This window comes from Melospiza melodia, chromosome 4 (genome assembly GCF_035770615.1).
Source record: "Melospiza melodia melodia isolate bMelMel2 chromosome 4, bMelMel2.pri, whole genome shotgun sequence".
Taxonomy (NCBI): Eukaryota; Metazoa; Chordata; class Aves; order Passeriformes; family Passerellidae; genus Melospiza; species Melospiza melodia.
This window is the reverse complement of record NC_086197.1, coordinates 51248514-51271596: the sequence shown is the minus strand read 5'-3', so window position 1 is coordinate 51271596 and position 23083 is coordinate 51248514. Positions and strand designations below refer to the sequence as shown.

Here is a 23083-nt window from a genome sequence, read left to right as displayed (position 1 = left end):
CTCTGCAGCAGTGAAGAATATCCATTCCGACCTTTGGAGAGTTGCTTTGAGTCAAAGGTGGATTCTTACTAACCTCAGATTATCATTTCAGAGGCTTTGCAACATCCACCCTCCTAAAAAGGTCTACAACATTGCTCAGAGTCTCAGCAGACAGCTCTGCTTCCTCTCCTCTTCGTGCTCATTCAGCTCCCAGGGCAGTCATTCCCAAAGTTTCAAAGCCAAAAAGCTTTACATATTGTCTCTTCTCTGTCTCAAGGCCTGGAACAAGCCGTGGTCACCTTCACTACACAATCAAGTATTACTGAGAACACCTTGTAGAGAAAATATGCTATGCAAACCATCAGGCCTTTGGGGGTTTGAGGCAGGGAGAAAGCCAACTTCTCCTGTGGGAGCGGTGCACAAAAACAGACCAGCTGTCTGGATTGAAATCATGAGCAATTAACAGTCGTTTCCATTAACCAGAACAGAACTTTATAAATATTTGCAAATTACACCACCCTACCTATTTTTGCATGAAGAGTGGCAACCCATGAGGGAGCTCTCCCTAGATCAGAGGGATGTAATCTGAGGGAATTCTGAAGGTCAAGGGTTCAAGAGATATTTTGAAATTATCTTCTTAATTAGAAGCAGCAAAGTCTAGTCTGCTCTGTATAGATGGGCGCAAGAACTGCTGATTAAAATTAGAGAAGGAGCTTGGAGGGAAACTCAGCCAGCAAGTTCTCATCATAAGACAGCATGGCAAGGATTCGGGCGGGAAGAGATCCCACCCTTGCCTGCCTCCAGCATCCAGTGGAGACGCCCCAACCATCAGACTGCAGTCAGCATCGGAGAAAAAAGGACCCATTCATTTATACTTGTCTTGGGAGAGGAGATTGGCTTGAAAAATGAGTACTCTTGCATACTAGAAATGTTTCTTTGGGTGGGGGTGGGCCTAGGCTTCCTTTTTCAGGCACTGGATGCTGAAAGAAACTTATGGATCATAATATTTACCACATTAAAATGCATCATGTCATGATAGCTGTAGAGATAGAAACTCACCCCAGATCATCTGATAAAAATAGTTACATGGGAAATAGAATCCACCACCACCTCAGCGAAGCCACAGGAATCTCTTTCCATTGTAAATATGCTCCATATAATGATGCCAGCTCTCACAGGAGCGATAGTAAAACATAAATCACACTAACTCGTAACAGCACCACCAAACAATGCAAAATGGCTACAGACTGAGGCTTGGCTCTGCCTGCAGACAACTGTGTCTAAACTTGGAGCACTTGCTAGGGCAGCCAGAGGAGAGGCTCCAGGCTCTCCAGGCTCTGCTCACATCATGGGACACAGACTTCACAGAAAACTCACATTCCTGTGTATTTTATTGCTATCCTGCTTGTGGGGACATTGTTAGTGCTCACTGTGTCAGCAGAGGCCCATGTAAAGACTACTGGATTGAATTTGGGTGGCAGCTACATACCCAAGGCACCTGTGTGAAAGAGGCTGCGTGCCTATCAGTGTCAGATGAGAAATTGTTCGCTCAAAACTGAGACTCTGACTACATTTGGCTGTCATCAATTATTTAGAAACCATCAAAATCTGATTTAGATCCTGATATCAGGTCATTTTCAAATTTGAAAGACTTAGTGTATTCCCATCTCCCATGGCTTCATTTCTGTCAGGATTTTCATATATGTTAACAATAGCAGTAAGAGGAGAGTGACTTCTTTCACCAGTGCACATTCTCCCAGCCCACCAATTCCAAAGGATGTACACATGTAGCCTGAAAACCAGCCCAGGAATTTTTTTTTTTTGGTGTTTGTAAACTGTGATTTAAATGAGAGATCATCAAGCAGTGCTGATTTCAGGGGCTTAAAATTGCAGAATTCTTTATCTGGATCCACAAACACAGGTTTGATTAGGCCTGTAAGTACATGACAAAGTGCCTCACAGTACAAGTACTACACATTCATAAAGATTACATTTCAATAACTTTTTTTCCATCTACGGGCCTCATTACTTTGGGTGATATTTTATGGTATGGATGGTAAAACTATAATAAATGTTTTGGATAGTACCTTCAAATTTGCACTAAGGTGATTCTGCCATTACCAGTTGTGAGTTGATTTGGGTTTTTTACATGCTTGTGTTACACTTTTGGTATTAAACCAGAGGATTATACCAGTGCTTTCCAAAGTGGGACCATTTACAGGCTTCTAAGTCTTGTCTGGAGCCCGCTAAGTACCCTGTTAATGGAAGGTGTCTCCCAGCAAGCTGCTGTTTGCTCAAGACCAGGCAGCTACAAGAAAACAAGGAATGGTTCTTGATTCTCCCTATGGTGACCTGGGCCACGGAGGAGCATAGAGGAGAACCACAAGGAGAATTAAGAACCATTCTTGGAAGCCAAATTACTCTGAGCGACTACAAGGTGTTTCTGCCCTGCAAGTGGCTTTTGCTGCACAGCCACCTCAGTGCTCCCCTTGCTACTCAGGAGCTGCATAATGTATTTATATTGAACTCTGCCAAAATCACACAACACCACAGCCTCTACAAGCATCAAAAATAACAGCTTTTTCACCCGCAACACACGTAGAGAAAAAGCCTCATATGAGCTCCAGCTTCTCAGGCAGAAGTCTAGCAACAGGAGCCACAGCAGAGGAGGGATCCCCTCATCAGTAAGTGCTGTAATTAGTAGCATTTGAGGTCACAAATAAAATGAAGGCCTGACTGTGCTAATTACAAAAAAAATACACATATGCAAACATTTTGCATGAGGCAAGACAGTCCCTCAAGTCGCAGGCAAGCTCTGCTGAGTGCACGAGAGGGATGCTGAAGCAGCCGGGGCAGCTGCCCTGCAGGAGGGACAAAAGCCCAGTGTGCTACCCCAGAACTCTTCTTTCCTGGGGGGGCTGGCAGTAGAACTGGGACCAAATCCATAAAAACCCACAAGCACTTGGAAACAAACCCTACGCAATGCAAGTATTTCAGAAAATTATAACATTGTGTAGCACCTAAAATACCTGCAAGGATTATTTCCTCCCTTTCTTCACCCTTTTAAAAGAAAGGTTTATGTTGTAACAGAACAGTTATCCAGTTAGCCAAGACATAATGGATGCTAAATGTATCCATAAATCCTTATATACCCATGGACCTTAATTTCTTACTTGTTTTTTCTTTCTGTCCTTCAGCTGGCAACTTTCCTTGCACCATCCCTTTAATTTTCCTTCTTCCCACCCTAAGGCTTCTGCAAAAATCCTTCCCTAGTTCCATCATCTTCCTTCCATCCATTTGCCAAGCTCTCTTGAAATCGCCTGTTCTCAGGTGTGTGGCAGCCACTCTGAAGCCTGAATGCAATATCATTGATGTTTTTTGGTGCAAGCCATTCCTCAGAACAAGGATGTGTTTCCACCACCACGATCAGGTAAAGATGACTTTGCTTAAAAAAAATCCTAGCTTGGTCAGGGTAAAAGGCGTTTGAGAAAAAAGTATGGTCCAGATAATTAAAGACCTTGTGATGACCACATGGTCTGAAGCTCTAGAAAGCCAAACAGACCTGAAGAAAATTCTCCCTCTCTGCAATTGCTGCTTATAAATTGTTCTTATTATTAACTAATGTGCTTATTGGTTACTTCCAGTCAGAATAATCATAGCTAATAAGATTATTTTCTTGTGTTTTGTGTAATTAGCAGGAGTAAGAAAAACAGAGAAAAGTATAATTTACCTTGTATTAGGTGCACAAGCTTCCACTAACCACAGATTCTTGGATGCAATCCTACTCATTGGCTGCACTTTGACATTTTGCAGTTTATCTTTAAGAGTTTTGGATTTTGAAATTTGCACTAAAACCTCTTGCAAGCAAGCAAACCAACAGCATCCCAAAGAAAGAATCCCCTTTTGGGTCTCTTTTCCATTTCTTTTATGCCTCTTTTGTCTTTCTGTTCTGCAAGCAATTTTCTAAAAAAATATTGAAATCAACTGTATTTGCATTCTTTAGTGTAATATTGAAATAATTTTGCATTTGCAGTGCACACTACTCACAAGCAGGAGCTTAGATCCCTTGAAATCAACATTAAAATTATTTCTCTATGTCTGCTTTAAATTTCCCTATGCTTTCTGGTTCAATGCAAATTTCCCCTCTACCCAGAAATGTTCACCACTTTTGAAACTTTAAATTTCTGGGGGAAAAAGCTGCAATAAGCATTCAAGTTGAAAGCTGAGGTAGCAAGAGTGTGAGGATTTCATTTGCTTAGTCCTTTAAAGGCAGAAATTCTTGCCTAAAGAACACTTTCTATTGGAAATAGGGAGCCCAAAGAAGAGAAAGGAGGCTCTCTTTGCAGCCTGCTGAATCTAATCTAATCTAATCTAATCTAATCTAATCTAATCTAATCTAATCTAATCTAATCTAATCTAATCTAATGCAGAACACCACGGCTGCCAGCAAGAGCCTGGGCACGAAGGCTTTGGGAATGGGGAGGGCTTTACCTGAGTCTGGTTGGCAGCTCTGCGATGGAGCAGACAAGAACCTGGATCTCAGGTGTCCTGGCTCCATCCTCTGCTCCGAAAAGGCTCCCTGGCAACAGCCCAGTAAACATTTCAAATAGGTAAAATATCGACAATCTTTAAAACTGGCTTTTGGAAACAATCTCTAGTCAGAGTGCATTTGAAAAAGAGAATCTATGCCCGTGCAGGCAAGCACACAGGGCAGTGTTCCTGAAGAGCAACTTTCAGAGTGACAGACGAGGTTTGGTTTGTGACCGGGAAGCACAGGGCAGCTATTGCGCAGCCATTCCCTAATTCCCAGGTATTTTCCCCACTGCGGGGTCCCGTTTCCCAGCAGGCTCGGGTGCCGAGCAGCAGGCCCCGCGCCGTGCCCTGCCTCAGGGCCGCGCCCGCAGCGCCCCCTGCAGGCCCGGCGCCGCTCCGCCACAGCCCGGCCGCGCTGCCGGCCCGGATCGGGCCCGGTTCCGAGCCAGGGACTCCGACAGCAGAGACACTAACCCTGCCCCAGCCAGCGCCGGCACCTCAAGGATTTTGTCTTTTAACTCCTTTTGTTCCCCTCTTTTCAAGAACCTCGGCAAGCAGGTAGCTCCAGTACACGGTGGGTCACACAAAGTTCCTCTGCAAACGCTCATGTTCTGAATGCTTGAAGACACTTAAAACTATTTTTTCATCCCAAAGATCCCATAAAGTTGTTCCTGTATGCTTCCAGAGTACATTCTTTGGTTTTCAAAAAACTCTCCTCTCCCCATCTCCTACCAGCTCAGGGAAGGGGCAGCTAAGTCCCTTGGGAACAGAACTTCCTTGAGGAATGTTTTAAGCTCCATTTCTGGAGGAGAGATCTAATAAGCAACAATAGCCTGGCCCTCATTCCATACGGGATTTATGGCACATGTCCAACCCCTCGAAAAATAACAAGAGGGTAGTGGGGCTGTGGGGAGAAAAACCTTATGTTATATTGGTTTTAGTAATTTTTTAACGTGCAGACAAAGCCTTCACCTTTTTTAAAATTTATTTTTGTGGTCAGAGTACTTAGATTGGAGGAGAAGAATATGAGGCAAAGGGCTTTTATGAGGCTACTGCTAATCTGAAGGCAACTTGTCCCCTCTCTCACACTGAACTAATCACAGACTGTTTTTTCTACCACAGTCCTGACCAGAACTCCAAGCCAGCATACAAGTCAAACAGCAGCTCCACAAATTTTCCTTTGCAAATCCAAGGATTTGCCTACACCAAGAAGAGGAATACTCTTTTCAGCACTTAAGAAGGGGGAAATTAACTTACCATAAAAATAAACTCCTTGGGAAATTTCTTCTTTCATCTATTGAATTTCCAGACCGGTTGGGAGAAGGCAGTATTTCAGCAGATGTTCTTACCTTGATGAAGTTTCTCTGTGGGAGTTTCATAGCTTAATCATTCAGAAAAACTAGGTGGAATATTTAATTTAGATGGTATGGTATTTTAATATAAGGTTAGCAGAAAAATTCAGCATTATCTTGACAGAGTAAAACATGTCTTAAGGCTGTCTAGGCCTATACTTTTTTTTCTATTTTCAGAATACTTAAACAAAAAAAGAGAATTGCTTACTTTCCTTATTATGTACATCCCTAGGGAACCCCTCTATTTTATTTGGACTGATCTGTGGAAAATAGCATCTGCTTCTCTGGTCTCACCATTCAGTTTTTTCATCAATTTCAAACATTCTCTGTCTCAAGACAGCAGACATGCCTCTATTTTCTTAGTAATGCTTTTGATTTTGCTATTGTATACAAATCACTATGCAGAGATATTTACATTAACAACTACAATCTAAAATCTAGTACTATGGTAATTTATTCTGCCACAAGAGCCCTGCTGCATATATTGTTGCAAAAAGCAAATCTGAATTTTAAACCAACACACAGAAGCGCCCACTGTCTAGAAGTCACCAATGTAATACTAAGAACAAGATAATTAACTCCTCTGACTTTAGAATTAATAATTAATACCAACTGCATGAAGTGTAACAAAGACCAGTGCTGGATTCTACACCTGGGATGGGGCAACCCTCGATGTACAGACAGCCTGGGAAATATGATGCTGGAGAGCAGTGCCGTGGAAAGGGCCCTGAGGGTCCTGGTTCATGGCAAGTTGAACGTGAGCCAGCAGTGCCCTGGCAGCCAGGAGGGCCAGGCCTGTCCTGGGGGGCATCAGGCACAGCAGAGCCAGCCAGGCCAGGGAGGGATTGTCCTGCTCTGCTCTGCCTCACCTCCAGGGCTGGGGCCAGGCTTGGGAGCCAATATAAGAAGGATCAAAAGCTCTCAGAGACCCCAAAGGGTGGCAGCAAGGATGGTGAGGGGTCTGGAGGGGAAGATATATGAGGAGTGGCTGAGGTTACTTGGTCTGTTCAGCCTCAAGGAGACTGAACTCATTGCAGTCTGCAACTTCCTCATGGGAGTAAAGAGGAGGGGCAGACACTGATCTCTGTGGTGACCAGTGACAGAACCTGGGGTACTGGCCTTAAGTTGTGTCAGGAGAGGTTTAGGTTGGACATTAGGAAAAGGTTCTTCTCCAGAGGATGGTTGGGCACTGGAACAGTCTCTTCAGAGGAGTGGTCACAGCACCACACCTGACAGAGTTCAAGAAGCATTTGGACAACACTCAGGTACATGGTGCCTGAGATTCTTGGGGATGGTGCTGTGCAAGGCCAGAAGTCAGATTCATGATCCTTCTGGGTCCCTTCCAACTCAGGATATTCTAGGATTTTAATTTGGGCTCCCCGTCAAGTAGGAAACTAACCTAGTCATATGCAAATTCATATTGCTTCTTCAGAGATCTTAATGCTCTGAGAAAACACTTAGATACAACTTCTCTAAAAATTTGAGACAATATTGACTGAGCATTTAAGCAAGTCTGAAATCAACATCCCCAAAAAGCAGCAAATTAATGCATTGTAGGACAGACTGCATTTATCAAGCAAATTGCAATTACAGCAGGAAAAAAAACCAACCCAAACACCGAGATTGTGAAGAAACACTTAGTAAATACATTGGTAAAAAAATTTAATGGTCAAAGTACATATATCCAATTTTGAGAAAAAGGCCTGGATAATTTGAATATTGTTTTGCTTCAGTATCATGAAACTTCAAAGGAAAAGGCAATATAGTTAATTGTTTGAGACTTCCAGATTAAGTCTAAAAAGAGTATTTATCTTGTTTCCTGAAATGGTCCTGTTTGAAAATACAAGCAGGAGCAATAAACAACACAGAAGACAAACATATGTATCTATATATACAATTTTCTTTTATTAACAAGGTATGTCATTACTGAACAAGGCAACTGAGAAATACAAGGACTGGACATATACATGAAAATTTTACAACTCGACTAAAATTGGCATGTGTTTTATGTACAAATGTGATTAATTACGGTTACAACTCTACTGTATTTGATTAAACACAGTCCTAAGCACTTACATTATAAAAATATGAAATTGATCATACAGAGCTCAAGTATGGAATCTAAAAATAATAATGATTTTAAAACTTCCAAACTTTCTATTTTCATCTGTTTTTTAGAACAGCACTATAGCTTTTCCTACTACCATATACATGAAAGATTATCAAAAATATATTGATGGGTCTATCACTAATCATGAATATTTATATTTACAATAAGTTAGCAAATTCTTCACCAAATACTTTATATACAAAACTCAATTTGCCCTTTGTGAAAGAGTCATTAAAAAGTTAAAAACCATAGAAATGCCAGTTAGAAATAATGCATTCCAAAAATTGGACTTGTTTACAACAACTGAGAACAATTGAAAATAATTTATGAAAAAGTATGTACTTTTAGAACATGAACTCTCACAACACTTTAGCTCCAAGACAGAGTAGCAGGAATTTTGTCCCATGTGTTCTTTGAGTGGCAAACTTCTCTTCCAATCAAGCTGCAAGAAAAAAGAAAAAAAAATTCTTAAGCAGTTTGATGTGAGTCTTTGAAGACAGAATTCAAGGGACCAATATTGTTTCCCCCCTTCTCAATGCAGGAAGCCCTGTCCCAATCTGTATTGGCCCAAATACTCAGAATTCTTATTTCTCACCTTAGAAGCTAACATGAGAAGAAACAAAATAAGAGAAACCCAACAAAAGCCTCTGTACTCTGTAGTTGAGTGCTATTCAGAAGTGCACAACCTTTTGCCAGCAGTGTTTTTGAGTGTGATCTTGGCTGATGTTTGTATTGACTATAATGCTTTTGCAGCATGCTTTGAACACCCCTAACCAAATAATCTTCTCTGTCAAAGTAAAAACCCCTCCAACCTGTCTCTCAATTGAAAAAGAACTTAGACAGGAACCAGACGTTCGCTCTGCAGGTACTTCTTCTACACAGACACGAGCACCTAAGGAATTCTGCAATACAAAACATGGATGCTGAATGAATCTACACATACTAAGGATTACACAGCTACTGAAACACAGACTCTGTTGGAATTATGTTCCACTAAGGCCCATCCAAGTAACAAAAATCAGTTTGAGAACACAGAAGCAGTTTATAGTGCTTCCAGTATGTGAGAAAATAGACGGATCACTCACTAAGATCTCAGCTCCCTTCCTCAATTGACAGCATTATGGAAACAATGCTGTGGTTCTGCACTGAATCACATCAGTACAACACAACTGTTCCAAATGCACTGCATAACTTCAACTAAGTGCTGCCACTGTATAACAAGCAAAATTAGATCTTGCTATCAAAACCAAATGAAGTAGACTGGATTTCCCTTTTATCTCTAGAGATGATGAATGTGTCTCCTACACTTGTTGTATGGAATCCCTGTTTTCCAGTTCCAACAATGTCTCTCCATGAGCTTTTATCTCGCTTGTTGTGCTATTTTTACTTATTCTTCAAATTTCATAATTGACCAATGCTCCACTTAGATTTTTTTTTAAACATCTCAATCACTTCTAACCTTTGCAGCCACACTCCCAGTCTTGAAATCCTGTCCTGTCCCCTCTTGTTTCAGAAGTCCTCCATTATTTGGCTTCCCTTCTTAGTACTTACTCTTTGATTTAATTTAGTCTTAACTCTTTTCAGGTCATCTTCCTTGTTCCTTTCAAATCAAGCTTACTGGGGGAAGAGGTATAACAATTTTGGCCTTCTCTTTCCTCTATCCTGTTCCCAACTTTATCTAAAAACCACAAATGATTTATCTTCTCTATGTTGATGATTTTACGCATACAAAACTCCTTCTCCAGTTTTCTGCTTCTCTCTCCAAATTTTCACACCTGTTTGTGTGTATCCATCTACAATATCTTCTCCAAATTCAAGTCTTTTTCACCCCAGCTTGACAAACTTGGGCACTCTGAGTAACCTGCTTCAATTACAGACCAATGACAAAGGCTCATGTCCTCAAATCTTATTTGTCCCTTCATCTTCACACTCAAGAACCACATCAGCATTTTGCAGGTTTTTGGCAGTATTTCTCTAAAACATGTACTGCTTAGTCCACTTATCTATCTAAACTAATCCAGGCCCTGAACTCTTACTTTTAAGTTGTCTTAGTCTCCTGATTCAGGTCACCATACATTCATATAAACAATGCTACTGGCACAGCTTAAGGTGAGATGTGGGAACAGAGAGTAACTGAAGCTACTTAAGCAGCTCTGCTAATGTATTAAAGCCACAGTTTATCCATCTTCCTTTCATTATCACCTGAATCTGTGTCTTCAGTCTGGCTTTATTTTTGCAACTACTTTCCATCTCATACTTCAAGAACTCTTCCAGCCAGAATTTCCTACTGTCTGTTTGTACAGTCCCCAGAAAAGAAATATCCCACAGCAATAGCTGAGGTTCCTTTGCATTACAGTGACATGAATGTTATCACAGACACAAAACTTGTACAGAACTTCGATAACTTGAAGGTGCCTCAGATCTTACCAGTTTAATTTGTGCTCTGTCGCTGGACTTTTGGTCCAACGCTCTGAGTTTCTTCTTCTGGATTTGGGCGTTTCCCTGCACTAATGCCAGTACCAAGGGCGGTTCTTCCTGATAATTTAAAATCAGTGTTTACATTAAGAGTCTATTGCACCCTTATATATCCAAGAAAAGATGTGGGTTTTTTTTCTTTTCATTATTGTTTAAATTACCTGCTTGCAATAAGTGTGATTGCTGATTGTCTCCATGAGCATAGTGTAAGATACTACTTGCTTGACAGTAACCTGTTCAGATACAGTAGATATTTATTATACTACATAAAATTTAGAGCTGCAAGCAAGTGTAAAATTATGTTCTGTACAACAACAAAAAGGAGCCAATTGATTTATTTTCCATCATCAAGAAAAATCCTGCCAGAAACTATCCTGAATGCAGAAGAGTTCTTATGCAAAAGAAAAGTAAGCCTCATGGTAGTCTACAGCAGTTAAACATATATGCACTTATATCTGCAGAGTGAACATTTAGTGCCTACATATTTATGCGCAACAAGCAGAATGCTTGTATACCCAAACACTTTAATTATACGTTGTTATAAATTTTAAATTTTAAATTAAATTTTAAATTAAAATTTTACTTCTGCCAAGTCCTTTTTATTATTTTGTTACAGCAACGCGAATGAATTCCTGTCATAACTTAATTATGGAAAAACAAAAAAAGCAAGTAAGTTAAAAGAAAGATTAGAACTTTCTTCTGATCCATGTAAACTATCTACTGGCAACCTTGAAACTGAGTGTTCTGCGTGAATAGTGCAATCAGCAGAAGCAGTTGCAAGGTTTCTTGTTCTGAACAGTTGCGGTGTTCCAGTTACGTTCTGGGTGCTTAAACAAAAGACAGATTACAGCCTTTTCTGATCAGTAAACACACCACCTCTGTTAAGACTGCAAAGAAACAAACAGTTGGGTTAAATTTCATTGCAACTTGGATCTATCACAAACCACAGCTTAAGGTTCTGTATAGTTAAAGTAAGAAAAATTTGCTTCCACAATAAGAGACTATCCACACAAAACTGCGGAAATTAATTGTATATGGAAAGAGTGGTAGTGAAATCAGGGAAGAGATAACATACAAATTTTGATATCCAATACACAAGGTAAACTTCTGGTTTTCAGTTTCTTTTAAAGTAGCCTAGGATAATGTTTATTTATTTATTTTTAGTCACATTGGTGATCCCTCCCACTCAAAACATACAAATACTGCCCTAGATGAGCACTTTAAGAGATAAAAATGACAGGACAAGCAAGTTCACTCTAAGAAATAATTTCTATGTTTCAAGAACAGAAACAAGGTCAGTTCATGTTGTAGACAGCAGCTGTCACCCCAAATCTATCCATGCTACTTTGATGTTTTGTCTGGTTTTCCATAGTTGCAAGGATTTGGAGATCCTCTACAGACAGGCACTGCCATAATACCTTGCTGCTGAATTCCACTTGTTCCTGTATGAGAGTCTCCCAGGGCACATGACTGAACAACAGAATGACCATCACCAGTTCCCAGCTGAGCTCCTGGAGAGGCAGGGAGAAGACTTAATCATAACAGAAAGTAAAACTCCAGCTTTGGGATTTAAAATGTGGGGGGTTTACCCCCCTCTCCAAGACATAGGCTTTTTATTGTGGGTTTTAAACTTTTTTTCTCCAAACCCCCTCATTACAGGTCCGAAGCTCTAAAGGTTTTTGTCTTTCCAAATTCACTGAACCTCCTACAAAAGGAATAAATTTCTGATGTGAAAAGTATAAGCACATCTATATATGAATGCATTTTAAAGAGAAAAGAGTGCACATAATATTAATTTTTTAAAAATAAACCTCTCTTTTCTTATACATGTCCTAAACTTACAAGAAATAAAAGCTCAAGCATGCTGCTTTAAGGAGTCTGTATTTTAAATCTGTAAGAGAACTATACTGGTTAAGAATAATAAGATCCATCTTCCTTCACAATCTGCTTCTAACCTTGACAAAAGCCTATGAAGAATATAAAACCAGTACATTTTCATTTCTGCTGTATCCTTTTACATTGAAGAGTCTAGGGTGTATATCGTATTTAAGACACACCATGGGTTAATAGAATCTTAATACTGTTCTTATTTTTTCTTAGTAGAAATAAATAAAATAAATAAATAAATTTGATAGAAACAAATAAATTCCAGTAAGCAATCTAATGCCAGCATTAGAAAGCTTTACAAGTTAATAATTCTCACTTGAAAGTTCACAAGTCACTCCTTATTATAAATATCAGGATGCTTATAAATTTCTACGACAAAATTATATTAAAATGCTTTTGAAATCAAATTGTTTGATACTAGTTAACAAGCAATTTTTGGAGGGGGAAAAACACAGATGAAAAATATTTGAGATTTAAAAAATAATTTTAAAATGTCTATATACAAATACTATCAAGCAGTGAATAAATTTGAAAACATTTGTGACTTGCACTCAATTGTCTTATGAAAGCAGTTCTTTCTTATAATACAAAAAGGTAAGGGCATTATAAAAGAAGTTCATGTAGTTCAGTCTCAATAATTCTATGTATTGAAAGAATTTGACTGACCTCCTGTACTACCACAACCAGAAATGTTTTCTCCTGGTGAATAGCCCATTAGGCCACCATTTCCATTTCCATTTGGATTAGAAGGCACAGTTGCAAGAAGACCTAAAAACCAAGACAAAATATATAAAGATAGCTAGAGAAAAAAAAAAAAAAAGTCAAGTGCAACATTCTGTTTTTCTTGTGACAGCCAATTCTCCACCCTCACCTTGAGTGGTTTACTTTTAAGACCTCTCTGTCTTGCCTGCTTCTGTTTCTTGCCAAACAATTTTAGTTCACATTTACTTAATTTTTTCTGCATCATATTCTGCATAACTTTTCAATACTCCTTAGTTATACATATCCAATATGCTGGGTTTAAGTGCAACATATCCTGATTCAATACCCAGTATCTGAACATACTGACTGCTCACACCTTCCTGAGCAGTACAGTGCACCTGGTTTAACTCTCACAACAAAGGGGAAGAATCCACCAGTGGCTGGGTTGGTGCCTACTTCTGCAACAGCATTTGCACATGCAAATACAGTATCGCTGAAGTTACGAACCATACTAAATTACTCATCACTGGTACTAAAACTTAACTGTACAAGAATTTATCAGAATGCACAAAAGGCCCAGTTTAACAAAAACTCTTCCAAAGACTCAGATAAGAAAAAAAAATCTAAGCAATATTTGGAGAGGCACTCCCCTCAAACTCTTTCCTTTCTCAGATACACAAAATATTTACTTGGATACAAACCTGGATCACCACCCTGAGCTTCGACCTGATTCTCACTGCTATGAGACTAAATTATTAATTGCTAGAAGGCGAGAGAAGTTTTAAATAAATAAATAAAGCAAATAATCTATAATCATACCCAGTCCTCTGTATCGTGAAAGCTGCTGGTAGATCTGTTTCATCCTCTCAATATTCAGACGGCTTGCCTCTGCATGGTTTACCATTGGTTTGGGATAATTTACTCCTATAATACATTTTGCAGCCTTCTGGATGCTCTCTGGGGCATTCCAAGGATCATAGATGTATTTTGCAGGGAAACCTCTAAGTACCGGCAAATAACGTCTTAAAAAAATAACAAAAGGGTAAAAAGGTCATGTTAAGTATAAAGCTGCTCAACAGTTTAAGCAACACCCACAGCAATTTCCTGATTTGAGTTACCTGATATAATCCCCATTTGGGTCAGTTCTTCTGCCGAATCCCACCGGGCAGTAGCAGTGAAAAAACTGTTGAAAGAACGAACTACAGGATAGCCACATCCAGCTTCCAGCATTCACACTCCAATCTGCATCAAGTAACAGCTCTTCAAAGACCTTAAGAAATCAGTGCAACAAGTTAGTCTGGGCATGGCACACCTTCAAGACACCAACTTTTCAGGATTAGTTCCTGAATTTCTGATTGAAGCTCTTTCTTACCTGGCAACATTCACAAAATGCTCAGTATGCAATTGCAAATGCCTTAATGCCAAACTCAAAAAAGAAAAATTCATAACCAGGCTTTTATCCTGTAAACAAACTTGTCAACATCTCAGCAAGCTACATATTCTTCTTGAAAAATAAATCCCCAAAGGATGGCTGGAGCCTCATGGCTTCCAAGTGGTATTTGCTGTTTTCAGAAGAATTGCTTCATCACATCACAGTTGAGTAAGCTTTGCAAACTTCCAGAAAACAGGGAACATACAAAGTACATTCTGAACTCAAATTGCTGGTCTGAATACCTCAACTTGCACAGCACCTTACACTATGTGAGGAATCCCAAGAGAAGAATTCAAGAGTTTCAGGGCACCCCAAACATGCAGAAGTTGTGTTCTTCAAGTTAATCTAGCAAGTTACAGTTTTGAGAACACACTCAAATTCCTGGAGGCATTATGAACCACCAAGAACACTGAAGGATGGTGTGACAGATAATGAATTCGGGTCTGAAGACGAAAAAAAAAAATCTTCCAAACACTTTGATTCTAACTTACAACCCCTGTTATATATAAAAAAAATCCCAGAACAAAACCAACAAACAAAAACAAATAAAAAACAAAACAAAACCAAAAAAAACCCAAAAAAACCCAAAAAACCCCCAAAAAACCAAAAAACAACAAAAAAGACCAAAACAAAACACCACCAAAAAACCCCACAAAAACAAAAAAAAAACAAACAAAAAAAAACCAAAAAAAAAAACCAAAAAAACCCTACAAAAACAAAAAAAAAAACAACCAAAAAAAAACCCCAAAAAAACAAACAACAACAAAAAAAAAAAACACAAAAAAAAAACAAAAAACAAAAAAACCCACACCAAATCAAAAAAAAAAAAAAACCACCAAAAAAACCCACCCCAAAACATGAGCAAATTGAAGATTTATGAGGGTTTTACTTTCAATCTGGAGCTCAGTAGCTATGAAACATTCAAGTTTCCAGCAGAGATTGCCTTTTCATCTTCAACACAGACAGTACTAACTTGTATAAAAGGAAGTTTATCTACTGAGTCAGATCACTAGCAATGTAGGCTGACAAAAAACAGAGCAGCAAAGCCTCATTCTGTGAAGGACAATGCTCAAGGACTTTTTAAGAAAGAGTGCACCTAGAAGTAGTTTTAAGAACAGATACTTATTTAACACATATTTTTGCAAGTTCTGATTTTCCTCTCAAACTTGCATAAATTCCAAATCAACCATCCTCCTTCATTCTATGGCACTGAAAACTCAACATCATAGTACTGCCACCCAACTTCAATAAGCATTATTCCTATACAAAGTCTAAGTAAGGTACTACTATTAAATAATGATCTCTCAATCTCTTTCTCTACATACTCAATATGGCATTAATTCTACAGTACACACTGAGTAAGTGTTACAAAAGTATCTTCTGCTAAATATCTGCAACTACTTGGGAAAAAAGTCTTTTGAAAAAATAGGATTTATCTTAAAATGCTTACAAAAAACGTTTCAAATAGATGGTGACTCATAATGCAACAAGATCTTTAGACATTTAGAAGGGTGTTAGCACACAATTGTTCCACTAGATGCTGCCACGCAGTAAGACTTTGGAAGTAACACCATGGGAAATGCCAGAGTAACTTTTGCTAGCTATGGAAACTTGAGTTGAACATCTTTCCACTGCACAAGTCTGGGGCCTTCACATGTATCTGTATTATTGCAAAAGTAAGAACAAGCTGCCATGTATCTGTAATTTACAGAGTAATTTATCTGGAACATACTGAGTTACCCATGTATCTGCATCTTCAATGTCTGTATTTGTGAACTGCAGAAGTAACCAAAATTTTTTGAAAGGTGTTCGACTATAACTGATTTGTTAAAGAAGAAAATTTCATATGATTATATACATATAGAAATATGGCAATCTTCATGGCAATTAAATTTTTAGATTTCAAAAATAAAACTGTCTGATTCTCAATTTTTCATAGATTATTATTGCTCAGTAAAAGTTCTGCTATGCTTCTAGAAATCTAAAAATTATTCAAAGGCTTAATTAGTCAGAATAAATTATTCCCTTGTTTTCTTCAAAAACCTGACATCTTAGATTTGAACTTCAGCATCTTATACTTGCATAAAATTAACTGCATTGAGCCTTCAGCTAAATCATGTTGCCTTTACTCACAGTTCTAACACTGAGCAAAGTGACAAACATTGCTGAAAGGACATTCTCAGTTTTTAGTTTTCTCTCTTTTATTCCCATAAGTACTCACCCTTTGCAGGGAAGCAGATGCAAAATATGAACAGAAATTGCTTACACACAATGATTGGGGGAAAAAATTAAATAACAATATTATTATTGTAATTATTTGTCAAGATTTAGGAAGAAATCTCAAATTTGAAAGAACTTCAGACCTATTCTGACTGCAAGAAACCTAAGATTCTCACAAAAGGGGACATTCAAGAGGCAAAATTTTAGCACACCTGGTTTATCAGAACTGATTTAGTTTTGCCCACAGTTTAAGGTTTAAAATTCAACTTACACCACACAGTAACGATTCCAGAACGACCACCTGAAACTTTAACAGGCACTTTAAGAAATTCAAGAAGAAACAATACCTTCATTCCTTCTTCCCAGCTAATCCAGAGGTCACCTCGAGTCAAAAAGCACGCTACAGCATGCCGGGCTAAATGGTGAATCCAACCTTCCTGACGAAGTTGTGTCATAATCGCATCAATCCAAGGAAAACCTGTCCTGCCTTCTGCCCATTTGGCCAAAGCCTCAGGATTCTTATCCCATGGAATTTGAACACAGATAGGATTCCCCTCCATTTTATCAAACCGTGGATTGTTAGTTGCCGCTGTGTAGAAAAATTCACGCCATAACAGCTGGCCATAGAGGGAGAGGGGAGGGGAGCTGTTCTTTTTTACCTGAAGATGACCATTAAAGAAAAACAGTTTGTTAGGAGAAGTAGGTGATAACCATGGCATCTAACAACATATATCCAACTACACAGAAGTCCTACCTTTTTGTACAGATCCGTTAACTTGAAATAAAAGAGCCGACAGGACAAACAGCCAAAGCGGAGGTAGGGACTGAGCCCCGTAGGGCTTGCCAAAAGGGAATTTGCATTCATTCGTGGTCTTTCAAAGTTGGCTACCCAAGCCTTAAAAAAAACAAAACAAAACCCACACAGCAAAATCAGACTAGAGGCTACATAGCAAGTTAGAAAGGGAGAAATCACACACTGTCTGTAACTGAATCCAAACAGTGGACAGATGGTCAGGTCACCTACGATATACAGGCGTTCCTTTTGAATCAGCAGAACCTCTAGAAGGTAATTCAACTCAATGCAGAAGGCATGTCTTCCAGAGCTATCTGTGCCTTTCTTTTAAATACACTGGAAACCTAGACAACTAGCAATACATTAGTTGTCAGAAGAATTCCCCTTCAAAGTTATAAAATGTATGGTTTTTTAAAAATAAAATTACTTCCAAAATAAATTTAATTTTTTATAGAAGAGTAAAACAGACTGTTTCTAAAATTCATTTCAAAGATAATTTACTATCATCTTTAAAAAACAAACTATTGATTTATATAATTGAGGATTTGAGTTAAAGTTTGTGGGTTTGATTTTTTCTGTAACACAACTTGCCCAAATCCCTTTAGGTTTCATAGCAAAGAGTAACTATGTTTCCCAGATATGTCAGGCTTGCAGCAATCTGAAACATACCTTTCGTTCTAAATGTCTTTCTAAGCGTGTGAGAGCTTCAGTTTCTCCTCCTGGCCATACTGCAGAAGGCAGACCATCTGTGTCAAAACCTGAAAGACAAATTGAATAAAGGAAATTGCTTGTTTTCTTATACTGTAAGGCAACAAAATTATAGCATATTGATACCTGACTACTGCATCCTTAGAAAAATCCTAAGTTGGACACCTGAAAACATCTGTTTTATAACAGTATGCAACCAATTTGTCTTGAAGCACATCCAATACCTCTAACTTGCAGCAAAACTCAAATTTTTCCTTTTATATTTGCATTAATATACATCACAAATGGTCTTACTTCAGTCCCAATTCTTCTGGTTTGTTTCGTTTTTTACATGAAGTGACCCCTCAGATTTTCCAAATCTGCAATATGCAGGCTATCCTAAAACCATAACTTTTTTTTTTAATTACTATTAAGAAGCAACGATTGCTTTTGTCATTTCCAGAATGTCTAAAACTTTTCCACCAAGGTAAAAGCATGAGTGCCATCTTCAGAACATTCCTAGATATCACTGACCTCAATTTCAATAACAGAGATTGTAAATTTGATGATAAACATGTACTTGAGTCACAAAAGAAAGATAAAAAGAAGGTAATCAGATTTTTTCCACCCCCTCCCACCTGCCCCAAGATTGCTCACCAGATGCGTGGGAGAACATGTCTGCCTATAGTTTAACCACTGCATAGTGAGATCACTGCTTCTTATAAAGGCTTCAAAAACCAAGGTCTGCTTTGTAAGAGTTTGAATGGCCTAGACAGGGCAGTAGCAGGTTAACCAAACCTGTCCAGACCCTTCTGTTAGCCATTTGGAGGGCATAGCACATTTACCTGTATTCTGGGATGTGTGGGGAAACAGGAAAGAGATAAGAAGCTTCACAGGACAGCAGCTGATACTATTCCTTAAAATTACATTTATAGAAATGTAAGACTTTTTTCCCCGCAGAACCTTCTAAAGTAATTAATTGTCGTATAAATATGTTTTATCAGTATATCAAGAAAAGAGGCTGGGTTTTTTAAAAATAGTTTGTTAAATGACAGATAAATTACCTGAAGCACGAAGTGTATTTAATACAAAATGAAGCATTAAAGACTATTAATTAGTAGCTTAATGATTATTTGGTACCCCAAGAAAATGGCTATGCTGTATTACAAGAAGCCAAACAGTACTTAGTATAGTTTGACCTGACCTGTTATTTACCATAAGCCAACCAAAATTTACAGAGTTGGTTATCTTTTTTTGTTCTTTTTGTATGTCATAATTGCATCAGGTTAACAATTACCCAGTAGCAGGACCTCACTTGTTGTTTTAAGTATTGTGCTTTCAATGGTAGATTACATCTTGTTTCAAAATGCCAAAGCAATCTCAGAACATACCCAGCTCTTCAAGTGATGGCACACCATATTTCTCATCATGGTCATCAGAAACTGGAGTAGTACATTTTTTCATTACTTCTGGGGTTATAGTCTCCACAGGCATCTCCAGGGGTTCCATTCTACTAATTAGGGTCTGAAATCGCTTGTAAGTAAGAGGAGGTTGTCCTCCATTTAATTCTATTATTCTATATTAAAAAGAAAAAGAAAAACAGAAAAGAAGTATGTCAGACAATAGTATTTAACAGTTTTTCTTATAAAATATACATACCTATACATACACAGAAATATCTTCTTACCTTCCTCCAGCTTACCTAGAATCCCAAATATACATGGTAATCCAGACAGCTAGAACTTTAAATATACCATCCTTCCCTCCCCACTAGCGAGACATATAAACTAACTGTTTATAAGCAAGTCAATTTTCTTCATTCCTGGGTTATAGAAATTCCCTCATGAACAAGGAAATAATGTACATGGACAGCTCAAAGCAAAGAACAGATCAGTAAAGCAGACAGAGATTCTAGCTACATGCAGAAATATCCAAGTCACGTACAAGGCCACGCTATCTACATTCAAAGAAATTCACTTTCCCCTTCTGATATTGAGAACAGTAGTCAATATTAAAACTGTCTTAATATGGGGGGAAATTAACATGTAGCTTAAACACACTGACTACCTAAAAACCACAGTGTTGTGTTTTGCATTGCCATTTTAAATATATCTGAGGTCTTAGAAAAAAGGAAAACTTCAAAGAAAAATTTACAAAGTGATAGATGGAACCAAATGCTTATTTAGCAGGGTGTTTGGATGGGAGGGGGAAAAAAGAATTTCCAGTTTGGGATTAAAAAAAGTCAGCTACTGGTTTCAAAAAGTAAAATACTTCCAATTTCATTGCCCTCCCATATGTCTAATAGTCTCTTATACATCAGCTTGTAACAGAATAAAATGGGCAGCTACCACAATAAATCACCTAATGTTAAGACAAATTATACTTGTAACTAGTTTGTGGATAATGTTTCTATAATAGGGAATTAACACCAATCCATTAAACAGATATGTGGAAAAATATAACAAGACATTAAATAAGGCAACACAGGAATAGCAAACAATCCCCAATTACTTATTGAATAGATAATTGGTGGGAAACGGTTCTTAAAAATAAGGGACTTTCTCATAACTTGTGTACAAAAAGTGAAATAAAGACAAAACAAACAAAGCAACTAAACAAAACCAAATGTTATTTGGGGGAAGCTACAGACATGTTTGAATAACTTAATTATAAATGACAGCTAATTAACATAAACATTATTTTAAAAAGAACTCCAAATTAAAACTACATTTCAGATTCAGTTACATTTTTTTTTTTTTTGTGTTTATGGATGGATAAAAGTGAAACATAAAACAAATTTGTAGTTTTCCTAACTATGAACTGTTTGGTGCGGAAAGTAGCCCACAATATATAAATAAATACTACATAAAATTCCAAGGGTTTTTTTCTCTCCTTTTTTAAAATCCAAGGAAAATGGTAACTTACTTGTCCAGGTCATACAATGTATGTGAAATCCGAACAATGACCTCCACTCCAGCTTCACTAGCCAGCTTCTTGATAGCTGCATCTCTTTCCTTCCCAAATGGTTCAGAATCATATTCAATAGAAAGTTTTGCAATGTTCCATTCCTACAACACAAACCAAAAGTGTGGTCCTTTAGAAACTCAGCTGCATGATGTAGGGTCAGGGAAAGGAGAACTGGAAGGACAGGGGCAGAATGGAAAGTCAGCTATTACCTGTGGATAGTTATCAGAGATAGAGAAAGATCCAAAATATATTAGGCACCCAGAATAACAAAAATAAAGTCCAACTTTTTGGCATCTAAGTAGCTATCAAGCAAAAAAAAACCTCTATCTGTCTTATTACTGTGGGTGCTCAGTAATGCAACGTGTAACAAATAATTTCCATGTAAATTTTGAAAACTCATCTCTAACTTAAGGATCCACATACCGTAAAAGACTCAACAGAAGAGGAAGATGACAAAGGCTGTCTTCTGAACATGGATCATTAGCAGTACCTTGCTCTACACAAAAGCTTTTTACATATGCCTGTCAGCTTTAACAGCAGAACTGAAGTTTGAAGGGAGGGGTTGGAAATATTGCCCCGCCCTATCACCAAACACTTTCTTTACCTTTTCCAAATCCCTTCTCCTCACTCAAGACAATCTTCAAATTCTCAATTAAAAATAAAAATAAAAAAAAAATTAAAAAGGCTGTCTTCTACAAAGAGAATGCCTTATGCCTTGAAGTCTAATATTCTTTATGTCACAGATGCTGCGACAACAGTCACAGGTGAGGAAAATGAAGGGAAGAAAGGGATCAATAATGGCTAAGGCTTCTGCGACAGTAGGGAATTGGAAAGGTGACGTATGCACAAGATGATCCTAGGAAGCCATCACGCCAATCAAATACCTTTCTAAACCCCCAGAATCTTAATGACTTGATTTAACACACCATAGTATTTCAGGGAATTGGATTTACACCAGAGACAAGGGCACTCAATGCTAATCACCTAGGGTGCAATTTCACTTCCGAACTCCAGCTCTCTTCTACATGCAGCCCAGCCCTGAGTATAGATGATTCCAAGGAGTGCTTGCTCTTTGAAACCAGGCTGGGATCCCACCATCATTAAGTCTGCCAAGACTAATCCAGCAGGCCTTGAATCCTCAAGGCCAACAGTCCAACTTCCTATGCCATCACATAACATTTACTTCCCATTTGATAATGCTCCGTAACATAAAACCACTGTCTGATGAGTTGCAGCAGATACTTTTCTAAACTCTTCTTTCCTGTCACAATTTGCAAAGTCCATAAAAAAGAGTGTCCACGACACAGAGTCAAGTCCCTAGGGAAGTCAAGAAACTCAGAGACAACTGCTGTGTAATGTGAATACACCCAGATCACATCAGCATGAGCCAGGCAATTAGAAGAATCAGAGACACAGATAATTTTGCACACAGTCATACTGCTGAATGGTTTTAACAACACTCATGCATTTAAAAAATCAGTGATGGTTTCAATTCTATTTTCTTTACTGAGCCAAGCCCAGTAAAGAAAACAGAATTGAGATAGATAGATAGATAGATAGATAGATAGATAGATAGATAGATAGATAGATAGATAGATAGATAGATAGATAGAAGAACAGGACAAATTGAAGAGAATGAGGCAAGAAAAAGCCAAAACTTAAATGAAATGAAAGAGGCTAAAGGTGTTTGAGGTTTTTTGTAAGGATAAAGATAGATCAGTGTTCTGCCTTTTGAAGGTATTGTTCAGACTGTGAAAAGGAAAGCCTTACCAAGAAACAGCGGTTGATATGTTCATTACCAGGAAATCCACAGATGCTGGCACCTGTCATAGGGCTCCTGACACCTGACAGGGCTCTATGGAAGTTCCACTATCTCCTACCCTAACTTAATGACTTAACTGAAGTTATTTTTCCAAACTTAACTGAACTTGTCTTTTCCACATGTG

At 38.2% G+C, this 23083-nt stretch overlaps 1 protein-coding gene across 2 annotated transcripts in view; it reads right to left on the bottom strand.

Annotated features, from left to right (window-relative positions):
- Positions 1–7744: 7744 nt before the first annotated feature.
- The window catches only part of CRY1 (cryptochrome circadian regulator 1), a 38726-nt gene continuing 23387 nt past the window's right edge, over positions 7745–23083 (bottom strand). The window contains exons 3-14 of one of the 2 annotated variants that reach the window (XM_063154386.1): positions 21096–21238; positions 19562–19746; positions 18153–18241; positions 17445–17585; positions 17038–17349; positions 14157–14308; positions 13858–14060; positions 13003–13104; positions 11868–11960; positions 10611–10682; positions 10402–10509; positions 7745–8416 (exon numbers count right to left, since the gene is read on the bottom strand). In XM_063154386.1, coding sequence (XP_063010456.1) covers positions 10406–10509; positions 10611–10682; positions 11868–11960; positions 13003–13104; positions 13858–14060; positions 14157–14308; positions 17038–17349; positions 17445–17585; positions 18153–18241; positions 19562–19746; positions 21096–21238 — 1596 coding nt within the window. In that variant the 3' untranslated portion in view covers positions 7745–8416; positions 10402–10405. The remainder of the gene's footprint in view (positions 8417–10401; positions 10510–10610; positions 10683–11867; positions 11961–13002; positions 13105–13857; positions 14061–14156; positions 14309–17037; positions 17350–17444; positions 17586–18152; positions 18242–19561; positions 19747–21095; positions 21239–23083) is intronic. The other variant, XM_063154387.1, reaches the window with a different exon arrangement.